General features: G+C 44.0%; 1 protein-coding gene across 1 annotated transcript; it reads right to left on the reverse strand.

Annotated features, from left to right (window-relative positions):
- Positions 1-8,335: 8,335 nt before the first annotated feature.
- On the reverse strand, positions 8,336-10,972 carry LOC126157544 (allatostatin-A receptor-like). The gene has a single exon (XM_049916382.1). It carries the CDS (start codon positions 8,780-8,782, stop codon positions 8,336-8,338), a length of 447 nt encoding a protein of 148 aa, XP_049772339.1. The 5' UTR covers positions 8,783-10,972.
- Positions 10,973-14,998: the final 4,026 nt, after the last annotated feature.

Below are 14,998 nucleotides of genomic sequence, written 5' to 3' on the forward strand. Positions count from 1 at the left end.
ACAAACGGAATACGTCGTGGTAAACTAACTGTAATTGCTATCGCAAGAATGAATTATAGTGGCGACATCCGTCTTCGAGGTCGTACAGTCAGACGTCAGTAGGCATCAGGACGACGAAAGCTCGAGGATTTGACAGAAACATGATTGCAAACTCCTATTTATTGATTAGTTGTCGTTCTTACATTTGACCATAGAAGATATTTTATTCCGTGTTTCACAGTTATTTTTATTATTAAAACCCACAGCGCCACACACACGCTGACCAGGTCGTGGATATAGTGTTAACAAAAGTCACTGTATCACGGGCCGAACAAAAGATCGAGATAATCTGTGATTTCCCGAATTGTAACGTTAACTGTTCCAAGAATCCGAGTTGTGCTCTGCTTCAAATAGTGAGAATAGAGCTGAAACAATAGACGGCGAATTATCCAAAAACACAGTGAGATACTTACCGCAAAATGCAAAAACAGAGGGCGCAACTAATCATCTTTTCATACAGGACAAATACAAAGTTTACGAAAGTTTCTTCAAGAAATGAAGAATGCTAATACAAAAATAATGATTTAGCTCCTATCGAAATGTAACAGGAATATGTTTTGTTTGTCAGTGGTCTGTTTGTTGAATACTGATAAGCAAGCACAGGTTATTTTTCTCTGGAGGCGGAAGTTGTAAAGCCATTTGCATCGCCATTTCTTATTTGGCCGTTGCTTAATCTGGTCGTTAGGAAGATGATGATGATGATGTTTGGTTTGTGGGGCGCTCAACTGCGTGGTTATCAGCGCCCGTATAATTACCCAATCTTTGCTCAGCCCAATTTCGCCACTTTCCTGGACGATGATGAAATGATAAGGACAACACAAACACCCAGTCATCTCGAGGCAGGTGAAAATCCCTGACCCCGCCGGGAATCGAACCCGGGACCCCGTGCTCGGGAACGTTAGGAAGCGTCGCAATTAGCTAAGTCAGCTAAGTCATATTTATTTCTTTATGCTAATTTCTAGTACTTTTAAGTGCTGTTTTGTTTATATAAGCTAGAACTAGAAAAAGGTAAGTTTAGTTGAGGTAGATATCAATTAATACCTATTGAAATGCCGCCGAAGAAAATAAAGTTTATTGGTCAGTAAACCCCTGCAGCTAAAATATGAAAAGCTATTTGGACGTCGGGAACACCTGAACAACGGGAGATTCGTCTACACCACGAGCATATGAAAGCCTGTACGCCTAGGGCAACGGAAACTTCGGAGGAAAGAGACCATCGTCTGCAGGAGTTTCCCATGCGGCTTGCATTCGCTATGGGTATCAACAACGCACAACACAAGTCACTTTGTGTGGCAGATATTAAACAATCAGGGCAACTGCAGCTACTACAGTATCCACGCCCGTGATAATCATGTTTATATAGACGAACTAGCGCCTCCATTGGTCGTATGGATTTCAGATCCCAGCCGAGAACTCATTTCATCAGGAAGTTCTGTCCACGACTAACGGATACGAAAACGAACACAGATGGGCTGACCCTGTAGAAACATGGACCTAGAAGAAATGATTCAATGACTTACGACGAGCCTTAGTCCCCGTATCGATTGGTGACTTACTTCTCCAGTTTGACTTTTCTAACGGTGTGTATTTGTAGCATTTAACAGGACAGCACTGACGGTGTTAGAGATGTCGGGTCGCTAAATGCAACCAAATTGATTTGACAATGTAAAATCACCGTTTAACATTTTTTAAAATGTTTACGCCTTTTCATTACAGAATTAACCATTAAATAAAATGTTAAGTACTCCTCTAATACTCACATATTTTCAAATTATCTTATCAATGAATGTCAGAAGCACAGTGTGCGTTGTACGTAGTTCCTACTTGGTGATAGTGTAAACTAACTTACGTGGCTGTGCAGTGATTCCTCACTGCCTTCTCGTGTATTCTGAATTTGAGGCTTTCTCTACTAATTAGATCCGGCTTAAAAACTGATTGAACGGAAAACAGCGGGTGTAACTTCATTGAAAGGTTTCAGTTTATTTGATTTTTGCCCCTGCAGTTGTGTACCTAATTAGTTTAACTAGATACTGCGATATTATATAACACAATTCAGTCAATGATAGCTGTGCGAGAACGCTTTAAGAATCTTCGCGTCTCTAATAAAGATGATTTTAATCTACGACCGCCAAATAAATTGAATTAGAACAACGATTAAAAGGATAAATTTTTGTGGCATGTCAGACGATATACCAGCGAACGGTAGGGTATATGAGTGGCGGTATTCGGGAGCACATACCTCATGGAACTCTGAAATATTCATAGTTCTACCGGCTCTTTAATATATTTTTTTTAATTTCTCTTCATTTTTCCCTATTTCGTGTATTGGATCTCACGTATAATTGCGAAACAAAAATTTTGTCATGGTACACTGGAATTTTAAAAAGAACGTCGTATGCTCACATCCCAGTATTATATCGATGCGTCCGTCATTGAGATGTATTTCCATGGTTCCCGAAGTTCTTCGTGAATGCCATTGTCTATAAAGCTAACAAAAAGTCGGCCAGTGCCCCTTCTGTAGTAGTAATTTCAAACGAATGTACGTGGAATGAAACAAGGCGAAATAAGTTGCATTTTGTTTGTGATGAAATATAACAACCGTTACCCGAAGTAGGAGACGTCATATTTCTCAACTGTATTGGTACACCTGTTTCTCATGATTAAATCAGTAGCAAGACCGTTGATTTCTACAGAGGCACTGTGTCAGACTAGCCATCCAAAGACGATGGTAAGGGACCGAGGCACACAATAATTTGGTTCGTAGCATTAATCACATCGCCAGCAGGCAGAAATTCTTGCAGAACGCCAAAATTCTCACCCTGTTCCCAGACGAAAATTCTGGAATGACTGTAATAGATAATACGAGATCTTTTCTCATCCCTGTCGACGAACCTGGTAAGATGATATAGTGGGTATACAGCTCCAGTTGATGACAACAGGTGATCTTGCAGATCACGCTTCTACCTGCGCGGAACAATGCCTTACTCCGTAACACCTTACATTCAAAGTACTTCCAGAGGAGACCCCATATGTAGGAAGTTCGTGATATAAACAGTGGTTAGCAAAGAAGACTTGAAGATTATCGTCGTATTATCTAGCAAGGTCTCATAATTGCCCTTGTCTTCCAAGACAACAACTTTCCTTTCCACAAGGATAAAGTCATGAGCACTTTGTATGATTGAAAAGTACAGTCTTAAAACTGGGCTATCCTACAAGATTCTAGAGTTTGAATTCTACTGGAAACAGTCGGATCCCCTGGCATAATATCAGGGATGATGGCCACACAGACTGAGCAACGCGAGGGAATTTCGGTGGCGAGTCTGTGCGAGCGTTGACGTCCCTAGCATGTAGAAAAATTTACGTGACAATTCGTCTGTCCAGAGAGGACGCTTATTTTCATATCGTAACGTATCTTTGTGACTGCTTATCTGCTGTCGGTGGCATTGGTGCATAGTTTCTCAGTGGGGCAGTAGCTCCTGATCCACAATGTCACTCATAATGTCATTTGACAAGCAAGTTTTACTTAAACTTTAGTCAAAATAGAGCACACTTCAGTAAGAGTTGTCGTCAATACATCGCCAAGTAAAGGTGCTTCTATAGACAACGCTGAATGTTAAGTGATTTTATCCCAGCATTAGAAAGACGTAATTAGATGTTACATCGGTTCCAATTCACTTAATTTCCATCTCTCTTACTTTCAATCACGTAGGAAGTCTGTACACTGCTCAAGAGTGTCTAAACAACGGAATTCGGTAATCTGGATTACAATTTGCTACCATAACTAATAAATCTTATATTTCCAGGTTCCTCTAAAGCATTTTAGGTAAATGACGTTAAAGTTGTGGGCCATTGTGTTTCTATTAAGAATAAATGCGATTTGAAGATTCTGCAAAAAAAAAAAAAAAATCACAATTTCAAAATTTTCTGCCACACAAGTTTCGGTAATGTTACACCATCACCCGTGAGATTTATACACATTAATTGGCAGGAAATGTATTCCGTTTCCCTGTCTGTCTTCTGCGATACAGTTGATATTTCACTACAGTCTTTTATCTGCTACTTTCTTTAACGTGGTTATGGTTTTCGTGTTGTCAAAATTCAGTGGTATGGTTTTCATGTTCTCAAAATTCAGTGGTATAGGGAGTGTTCCGAATACATTTCATAGAGTATTGAGAGCATGGAAGCCACAAGAACCAACAATATTGTTGCAGGTGACGTACTGTATTGAAATATCAACTTCACTACAGAAGACAGAAAACGACATGAAAATAATAATAATAATAATAATTCTGTTAGGTCAAGTAAGGGAATCCCTCCGATAAACGTCTCACTTCACTACATCATGTATGGGTGAAGAAAGAGAAAAGAATAAATTGTATTTAGCACAAATCAGAATATTCAGAACGTATTTATTGCCATCCCTGCATAGCTTAGACTTCTATAATTACGTAGAAACGAAAGTGGCCTTCAATTTTATTATTGTGACGTTACTGTCGTGTGGTTGCCGGATAGCGTAAACATTGTAGAATATTACTGGCGTCAGCTTTGCTAGAAATATTTTTGCCTAGACGTCCTCACTTTATGTAAGAGCGTCGCCGAATCACAGCAGAGTAAAGCAATGACGAGCAGTGTGAAACTTGAGTCTCTTCCGTCGTATCGAATGTTCAAATAACTTACGGCACTGCATCCGGGTATTGCCCTCGCCAACTATCGATATTTCTACGGCTGAACACTCTGCAGGTTTCAAGGAAAAATGAAACGAGAGATGGATGTACAAGGAAACATAAGCTGTTAGGGGTGGGGCCAACGCCAACACGGAACGAAATTACTACGCGTGTAGGATGATAATACAGCCATCGTAAACATCTCGATCAATTACACAACCAAAGATGACTGGCGCTAAGCGTTAACGACAGCGAAATATTAACAGCGACTGAGCAAGAAGAGATGACTGTCCCATTATTGCCTCACTATCAAGAGAGCAGTATGACTTGAAGAATAAAAGAAAGATAGACAGAGGTTTTTAATTAAACCGTGCTTGGAATACATAACTCTTCCTGGTCAAACAACTGTTGGTCAGAGCCGTTGTTAATTTATATTTCACTACCGACAACATTTAAAGTTAGTAATCTTTGCTTCTACGTAGTCGTCAGTTCTTTACGATGTGTTTTTTATTGTGATATACACGGTACTTTGTTTACTGGTTGGCGTAGCACCGACCACTTAGCGTTTAAGTCATCATACGAACAGATTTTTAGATTCATTTGCGCTCTACAAATTGTGATACCTCACTCTTGTTCGAACAGCAACGAAACATAATCCGTTTAGTTTCGTGTTTGTGGTAATGGGTTTGTTTTTTATCATCGTATTGACCAACTAAGATGAAGCGACAACTTCTTCTTGCTTGTTTGTAGTTTCCTGTTTTCCCAGTACTCCTTCATCTTCTCACAATGTTCTCTTTTGCTTCTTCCTGCCCACGTTGCTTCGATTTTATATTTCCTTTGCCTTGAAATCCTTCTAAATTAGTATTTTATTCAGTCTTTTTGTTTTTTCCGATTCTTTGATGTTGTTTCTCTTCAGTTCTTTTCTTATTTCTGTAATCCATGTTACTGTGGATTAGTTTTTCCACTAATACAGAAAGAATTGTTTCGGCACATTTTTCACATTTGTTCGGCAGGGGTGTGTGAAGAAGCGTGTACTTTACTATTCTTTATTCATTCATGATACTTTTGTCACTCACTTGAGTAAGTATTTCTGTGCTGTCATCGAATGTCCATTTCTCTCCTACTGAAGCTGAAAAAATTACGTCTTGTTGTTCTGGTGACAGACGTAACTTACAACATAGCCAGGAGCATGGTCACATTAACATCTAATTTTACTCACTAGAAATGCGAGTCCATAAAAAATGTTGTTGCCTCAATATTTCAAATATCGTCTAATACTTGATGGTATTGTACGAGGTTGCTCATTTGTATTGAACATCCCAAATAACATTTTTTTCCAGAAGCAAAATGAAAATGTATGAAGCATTTTTTTTTTTTTTTTTTTTTTGCTATCAGAGAGGCATTAATCAGCCTGACTTCCTTTCTTGTAACTTACTTAAATAACACATTGCATTCTTTACTATGTAATCCACTTACTTCTTTCAAGACCTGTTCAGAAACGTGTACAGTGTATCATTCAAGTGAACGTGGTGTTATTGAAAACGTAACACAACATCGACTTTGGCTCTCTCTGCTACTGGCACTCCGGGCAAGTGCGCGGGCTAACGAAACCCGTCCAGTTGCTAGGAATGACAGTGAACAACACAAGGAAAATGCACATCGATTATCACCGTCTTCTACTGAAGAGTGTGTGTACATTGTACTCACTTAAACCTTCAACTGTGTTCAGTTTCCTTGTGTTTCCATTTGTTTACTGCCAAGCCCAGCAAGTGTACGATGTCATACCGGCTCCGCGCACTGTGTGCTAATAGCGGAGGGCTAAAGTCAGTATTCTGCTACGTTTATAATAATGTCAGTTTTCGTAAATAATATAGTGTGATGTGTTCTTGAGCAGGTAACGAGGAAAGGAACTTGGTTCAAATGGCTCTGAGCACTATGGGACTTACCTTCTAAGGTCATCAGTCCCCTAGAACTTAGAACTACTTAAACCTAACTAACCTAAGGACATCGCACACATCCATTCCCGTGGCAGGATTCGAACCTGCGACCGTAGCGGCGACTCCGGCCGGCAACAACAGAATAAAAAATACGGGATGCTAACTAGCAAATTTACGATCAAGGCAGTCATGGAGGATATCATCTCCATGGTAGGAGGATAATATATCATTGGTAGCTAAACAACAGTTACTTGATGTATTTATCATTATTTACAGCGGTTGCAGGATTCGGTCAGAATGTGCCCATCTTTACACCATTTATATCGTGATGATAGGCGGTGGCGGTGAACGGAGCAGCTGTTACGACTCCGCGAACGTCAACTGCAGCTGACGTTCGGGCAGTCATAACACCTGTTCCGTTCACCACCACCGCCTACAATCACTGTATAAATGGCCTGAAGGCGGTCACATTCTGAGAAAAATCGGTAACAGTTGTAAATAAATATTCTATTGCGGGCAAGACTGTTTTTAATCCTTATCAAATTATTTTGAGCCAGATCGCTGTTTCTTCATGAGAAATGTTCGCAAAAGTTACTAATTTTTCATTTTGTTTCTGGTCAAATGCTATTTATGGTGGTCGATATAAACAGGACGTCCTGTGTGTCAAACATTATCCCGGAAGAACAAATGAAGTGTGAATACGAGACTGCTTATTTGAAAAGATTGGACGTTAAAGATTTGAAAAGAACGACGAAATATTTTCCTTGATTATATTTGGGAATGACATTGTAATGTCTCTTGCAGCGGTCTCTCCGAGATATTTTCAGAAATTTTATAAATTATATAACTCAGTACATATCTCGAAATATCTCTTCTTATCTTACCGATTCCCAAACTTTAAAATACGATTATCAATACAAAGTAGTTTCAAGCCCTATTATTCCTTGGAGCGTCCATTTACCCCATGGAATAGCTTCTCTGCTATCTGTTTTCTCTTATGAAAAGAATGAGGGAGTGCTTGCAGATTAGCCGTGAAAGAAGGAGGATGTATATGTATGTATTGTTGAGCTAGTCGCCATCTTGATGAGATTCTGTATGAGAAGGAATTTAATACATGAACTAAACTAAAGTAAGTGTGTTCGCGTATTATTTAATTGATTATTATTGACAGTGTCTGCTTACTACGCTGTGTTGCACGTGATCAGTGGGGAACGTCTGATTTACACTGGACGAACCTGCCGTTTTGTATGCTCAAGATAACCAGTTATTTCAAATAAATAGGCTAACACGGTCTTACCAGCAGATCTCCGGTCTTCCCCATGTGATCACCGAAAGTTAATAACTATTAAAAATGTTTTCAGGAGATCGACTGACAATTTTAGTCGCACCGAGACTTCGAAATTGCTTCACCGCCTTATGGAATTTAAGTTAAGCTCAATTTAATCAGGATAGAACAGTATTAAACTGTGTGAATGTGATAAGCCTGCTTTGTGAATGAAAATTGCCTCAACATACGCATGTTTTTACTATCCTGATCAGTGAAGCTAAATCAGGCCGGTGTGAGAGAGGCTTTTAAATTTTTGATCCCACAAAACAAGAAATATTAAAACATGGTGACCGCCTGTCGAAATACTGCCGATTATCGAATCGTTAGCCGGCTGCAATAGCGTGAGCTATTTTAACAAAGGAGCCGCTTCATGTAAAGGGAAGGTGGGAGCAGCGCGGAGCGATACAGACCTTGCACCAGGCGTCTCCGAAGGGCCAGAAGGGCAGCAGGTAGTCTGTGGCGGTGGAGGGCACGCAGAAGACGATGAAGAGCAGGTCGGCGGAGGCGAGGTTGATGATGAGCAGGTTGGTGGTGGAGCGCATCTGCTGGTTGGCGGCCACGACGAGCACGACGAGCGCGTTGCCGACGAGCCCGAGCAGCACGATCAGGCCGAAGAGCAGCGGCACGACGACGGCGACGGCGCGCTGCAGCACCGAGCTGGCCGCCCAGTCTCCGGCCGCCGCCTCCGCGGCCGCCTCCGCCTCCGCCGCCTCCGCAGCCGAGCTCGACACGTTGCGGCACAGTGTCTCGAGCAGCGCCGCCTCCACCAGCGAGACGGGCCCGCCGGCCGTGTAGTTGGCGCACTTCTCGTACATGGCGGCTCGCGCGCTGCTACTGTGCCCAGACGCTCGCTACACTGACGCCCGCTCCGCGGCCGGCCTTATCGCGAGTCGGCCGCCCGCTGCTCCATGGCCTTCCGGCCGCAATCTGCCCGCTCTGGCCCGGCGCTTAACGCCCGCTCATGCTCCTTACGAGCCCACTGACAAGGCGCGACGCGACGACGCCGCTGGTGACGAGGCTCGAGCAGTAATGACAAGCGCCGCGTCCTATCGGAGCCCTTACGACAACGCCCACGCGTTACAGATAAACGGGTTTCCTAACACTTTCTTCCATTGAGCACAGTGTACGGCCCTCAGGCACAACTTATCGTACGCCTATCAGCTGTTCACTGACGCAATCTACCAGTGCCACTGTTATTAGTTTAGCAGTACCTTCAAGTGCGACATGTACTATCTACCTTATGCTTATATGTGCGTAAAAACAAGGTTTAAAGCATTTTAATGACCATAACAGACGCGGGGTTTTGTGCTCAACTAGCACGTCGTTTCAGGCTAAACAGATGTCAAAACTACTTTGTATTATTGAAGGTACATTATTAAGAGTAATTCAACGACACAAATACTGTACACCTACATATAAACTTGTTCATCGCAGCGTTAGCAAGAGGGATCTTCTGTGAAATATGTATTTGCGATACTATTTTCGACGACTCTTTGATCTTTACAATCCTCAGAGCGTCTTTAACTAGATCCGCATTCAGCAAGCAGGTGCTCCTTCGAAAGCACAAGCGTCGTGTCTCTCCATTGTCAAATAAGCACTGTTATTAGTCTTTCCACTCTGTCACAAGCGCCAAACTGTTACATAGAACAAAATAAATTCTCCCACAGTAAAATAAAAAAAAAATTAAAACTTCTCATAGGGCATAAGTAGACGATCTCGCCAAGTACACTGCATCAAGCAGCAAATATGGTGCTACTTTATATTTAGTCGCTGTCTTGAAACACTGTAACGAAAGCCAGCAAGAGATTACCTATATAAAGGTGCCGCAGGAACTAAATACCTAACACACCATCACTGTCAGATTGCTTCTTTCGAGTTACGAAACCAAAGAACCGAAGTATAGGTGCAAAGTCACTGGTTGCGCATGCTTAAACTTAGAATGCCTTATAGTTGTTTTTATGAAAACAGTTCCATCGCCTTTCACGTGCTTCCTCAAGTATAGCGTCTCTTCCGAGCTCGAGAATCCAGCGCTGCTTCGAGGTCAGCGCTGTTGTAATAAAAGTGTAATATTTCCTCCCTACTCGCCACTGTCACAAAAGATTTTCCTCCACAAATAATACTTACAGGCAAACCAAACAGGCACACCGTCAGTTCCTGTTTCGACGGTATAGCACTGTTAACTAGCACTGAAATAAAATTAGTACGTAGTACAGCGTCTTATTGCCTCGCACAGGCTCCGTAATGGTACCCGCCGGAATCAGAAGAGTCGCCAGATGGGAGCATCACTCACAGGGAGACAACCCACTTTGCAGGGCGAGCTGGACCACTCAGCGGGTCGCCGAGAGCGGAGTACCGCCGCCGTCAACTTGTTGCTGGAGGACACGGCGCCTCCATTTGCCGCTGCCGCCGCCGCCTCCAGGAGGGCACAAAGGCGCCGCCGGCTCACACCACAGCCGCCGACGAGGGTCCTCGCCGTCGACGGCCGTCGGCTGGGTTCGCAGAGCCAATTAAGCGGAGCACTCTCCCGCCGGGCAATTAGACGCAGCCGTTTAGCGCGGCAGTCACTCGGCCGTGGTGCCCTGCGTGTGAGATGAGCACTTCTCACTATATTATTGGGAGGGACAACTCGATGGCCGATAAGGTAGTAGCACAGTTACTGGTCCACGAAACGCAAGTGCAATAATAGGTGGCGGAGTCTTCGACTGTATATAGTATCGTTGCGGTGTCTTTTTAGATCATAGTCACTGTAATCTCTACAAGAGAAGTGAACTGGCAGTGACTTGTCCACTCTGAGTTCAGCGCGGAGTTCACACACTTCCGATCGGCTAAAAGGTGCAGTCTGTCAACAAGGACGCGGTGACTCTGAAGACGCAGCTGGTCGCACGCCGTGCGGGTTGCATCTGCCTCGGCGCAGGGGCCAGAGCACACGCGGAGCACTGGCTACGGCGGTCGGCGGCGAGCGTCGTCGGAGCGTCGCCGGCTGCTGCTGCTGCTGCTGCGGCGTCGGCTGCGGCTGGGCGTCGACTGGCGTCGTGGCAGCGGCACCGCCCCCGCCGGCCGGCGTCGCCTCGCCTCCCAGCGCCGCGCCGTGGCCGCCTCGGCAAGCGCCGCCCGCCGGCTGCTCTGCTACTCCCGCTGATTACCTCCTCTGTTCGGAACTGCGTGCACGCTTGCGTTAGAAAGCAACACGCCGCCGCAGCCCCGAGCCACGCGTCGGCCAGTTGCGGGTGTACTTCGGTTCAGGCAATTTCACGTACATACGCTTTGGGTCTTTCGCCAATCGTCAGATTCGGTAAGAGTCCATTCGGTGTGTCTGTTTCACAGAGCACCACTATTGTAAGCAGTTTTCATTCGGGTGACGATTTATACAGCGCGGAGAAAAATTTTGTCACGAAATTTTAAACTTGAGTAGGAACCAAAATTACTAATCAATAATTCAAAAACAGTCTTAATCGCATTTCTTATTATTATTATACCGCCAACCAGTTTCAACCCGACGTAGGGGCCATCTACTGGGCGTTTACACCATTGGTCGACTGCTGGTGGTGTCAGGAAACTGCCGTTATGTAGACAGGAGTGACACCACCATCAGTCGACTAATGGTGTAAACGCCCAGGAGATGACCCCTACGTCGGGTGGAAACCGGTTGGCGGTGTAATAATAATAACAAATGCGATTAAGAATGTTTTTGAATTATTAATTTATCATACTAATCTCTGCTTCTCTCCACAACCATGTTGTCCAAAAATTACTAATGTTGTGTCGATCGATAACGCACAATTTTTAAACTACAGAAACTTGGCTCCACGCGCTCCGATTGGCCGTGCGTTGCCCTGTTACCGTTCGTCGTTTGACGGGCAGCTCTATGGTTGCAGGTTCACACATACGAACGTCTCTCACCCCGTCACTGCCCCAACGTGATGCGCAAATGTGTCGAATACGTCTTGCTTCTCCACCACACGTCAGAGGCATTCACGCGTTAGCTTCGCTTTGGAGCACAAACACGTCACCTGCGATTTAGTCGTACAGTAAGCATGGCGGAAAAGTATTCGTTTAAAGAACAACGAGATATGGTTTTTGTTTATGGACTAGCCGAAGGTAATGCGCATGAAGCTCAGAGGTTGTATGAGGAAAAGTACCCAACAAGACGCCAGCCACACCCACAAACGACTTGGCGAGACAGGCTCTTTAGCGGGATATCATGGTTATGCTGGAAGACCTTGAGCACGACGGGATGCTGCATTTGAAGAGACTGTTCTCGAGTGCTTCGAGGAAGCACCTATGACAAGTACTCGAATGGTTGGTCTCGACATCGGAGCCACTCATCGGTTAGTGTGGGAGGTTTGGACGCACAGCATCCATTTAGTTTCCACCCTCTCCAAGACCCAAATCCTGTGGCGGATTATGAACACAGGCTAGGGTTTTGCCGGTGGTTTCTGCGACATGTTGTACGAAATCCAGACTTCCCCGCCATTGTGTTGGTTACCGACGCGTGTAACTTCTATCGGGATGGCCCTTACAACACTCGAAACGTTCATTACTGCATTACTGGGCAAGGGAAAATCCTCACGTCACGTACGTCCACGGACACCATGTACGATTTTCACTCAACATTCGGACAAGCATTGTGGGTGACCATCAGATTGGGCCGCCCCGTCTACCTCCTCAACTTAACTGGTCAAATTACCTTCGCTTTTTGCAAGAAACTCTACCTGGCCTGCTGGAATATGTTCCCTTGGACGTACGGCTACGCATGTGATTGCAGCATGATGGGGCGCTCTCACATAAGAGTCTTGCTGTGCGCAGATATTTAAATGAACTCTTCGACGGCAGAGGTGCTAGTAGGCCTAGGCCCCTGCGATCAGCAGACCTTATACCACCGAACATTTTCCTCTGGGCATTCGTCAAGGTTCTAGTTCACCCACCCGGACGCTACCCGCCTAAAAGCGATGAGGAATTGATGGATCTCATTCAGCATGCCGCCAATCACATTAGGACAGTGCCACGAAAATTTGAAGGAGTTCGAGAAAACATCGTTCGACGTTACCAAGCTTGTGTAGCGTCCGAAGGTCGCCCGTTCGTTCACCTGCTTTGAGTAAACAATGACTTAGCTACAAAAAAGGCCGTTTTCATGGTCGACACAATTTGTAAAAGGCTTTCTGCACAAGGACTAACAGCTGCTGACGGATTTGTTCCCGTTACGTCTTATCATGAAGCTACACCGGCGGATTCGCCCCTACGGTCCCAGGGTGGAAAGCTGGCGCGCTACCACCGAGCGTGCGGGCCACCTTGGATACATCGCGATCTCCGGCAGCCAAACCATTCGCGATCATGCGTTGTCCAGAGCGTCCGGCAACAGGGCAATCTCGCAGCCAATCGGAGCGCGTGGCGCAAATTTCCGTAGTTTAAAAATTATGCATTAGTAATTTGGGCTCCTACTAGCATCAGCTAACCAGAATTAAACTTTCGTTACACAATTTTTCTCCACCCTGCATGTTATTAGTGGAGAAACCTGGCATTGCCCAGGTATTTATTTGGCGCTGTGCGTCCACGCCCGTACCGCATCTGACTTTCTGCTTCGTGCTAATGACATGTCCTTAACTGTGAGTAGTACAACGATATAACGTTTTTAGGTTTATTTAGGGTCATTTGCTGCGAACATAGTAGAAAAGAAGCTACGAATTTAAACGCCATGCATGATGCGACAGTTTTTCACTCGTCCCACTGATTATGACATATGTCCTGGACTATGTATCTTATGATCATATAATTTCGCGCATACGTTCAGTGGTATATACGCATACTTTGTGTAAATTGTGTCGCGAGTACAGTTAGTTAGTAGAGAAGTAACAAACTATAACGTCATGCCTCATACGATACATTTACTGCTTGAACTTCTAGAAAGTAGTAAGGGGTAAAATTTTCTTCTTTCATCATTTTAAGGGGTCGTCAGCGAGAAAAAGCTTCGCAAAGATTTGAAATTATTAGCAGTTTGTTGGAAGTAGCTAAGAGTTCTTGTTCACAAAAACTAGATAGCTTAAGTCTGAGAATTCACGCGTTGGAAGCTACGCCGTTTCTTCTCTTCCATCTCCCGCCCATTCGGCAGGTAGGTGGTTGTGAACCCAGTGCGAGTGTCGCCTGACAATAAGGCAAATGTATCAAGTTTGGTTGATATCGGTCCAGTGGTTTAGGAGGAAATGTGCAGCATGCACACACACACACACACACACACACACAGACACACACACACACACACACACACACATACATTCACTTTTTTAATATGTGTGGATTACAATGGAGGAAAGGTGAAATAGCTGCCTAAACGCCTGGACACTGTCACCCTCATTAAGCTTTCCTGCTGCAGCGCCTAAAACTTTAGAAGACAAGAAAAGCACACAAACATACACACACACACACACGGAGGAATCTTTCTTTGTTGTCCCGGCTGGGTGGTTATTGGTTACGACGTTTCCACTAATGGTAATACCTTCTGTGCCTGTGTCCTAATGTACTTCTCATGTTCTCATATTTAACCTTATGACAGTAATATTGGTGGGGATGTACAAATGTTAAAACATGGATGCATGTAACTAAAATTAGGCTTCAAAATGACAGTGTGGATACAGTTAACGAGAAATTGCTAGATGTTTTATTCTACTCACTATTAGCTCTGCAATTTTAAAATGGATATGCAGCTTTGTGCTTGTTGTTGTTGTCTTTAGTCCGAAGACTGATTTGATGCAGCTCTTCATGCAACTCTCTTCTGTGCTAGCCTCTTCATCTTCGAATAACTATGGTAACCTACATCTTTCTGAACCTGTTTACTGTATTCCTCTCTTGGTCTCATAAAACTTATAGACCCCACAATTCCCTTCTATACCAAATTTGTGATCCCTTGATGTCTCAGAATGTGTATTATCAACCGATCCCCGATTTAATTCGATTACATATCGTTACTTCTTATTTTACTTTTCTGATGTTCGTCTCATATCTTCCTCTACAGACACTGTACATTCCGTTCAATTGCT

The sequence above is a fragment of the Schistocerca cancellata genome, chromosome 2, assembly GCF_023864275.1.
Source record: "Schistocerca cancellata isolate TAMUIC-IGC-003103 chromosome 2, iqSchCanc2.1, whole genome shotgun sequence".
NCBI lineage: Eukaryota > Metazoa > Arthropoda > Insecta > Orthoptera > Acrididae > Schistocerca > Schistocerca cancellata.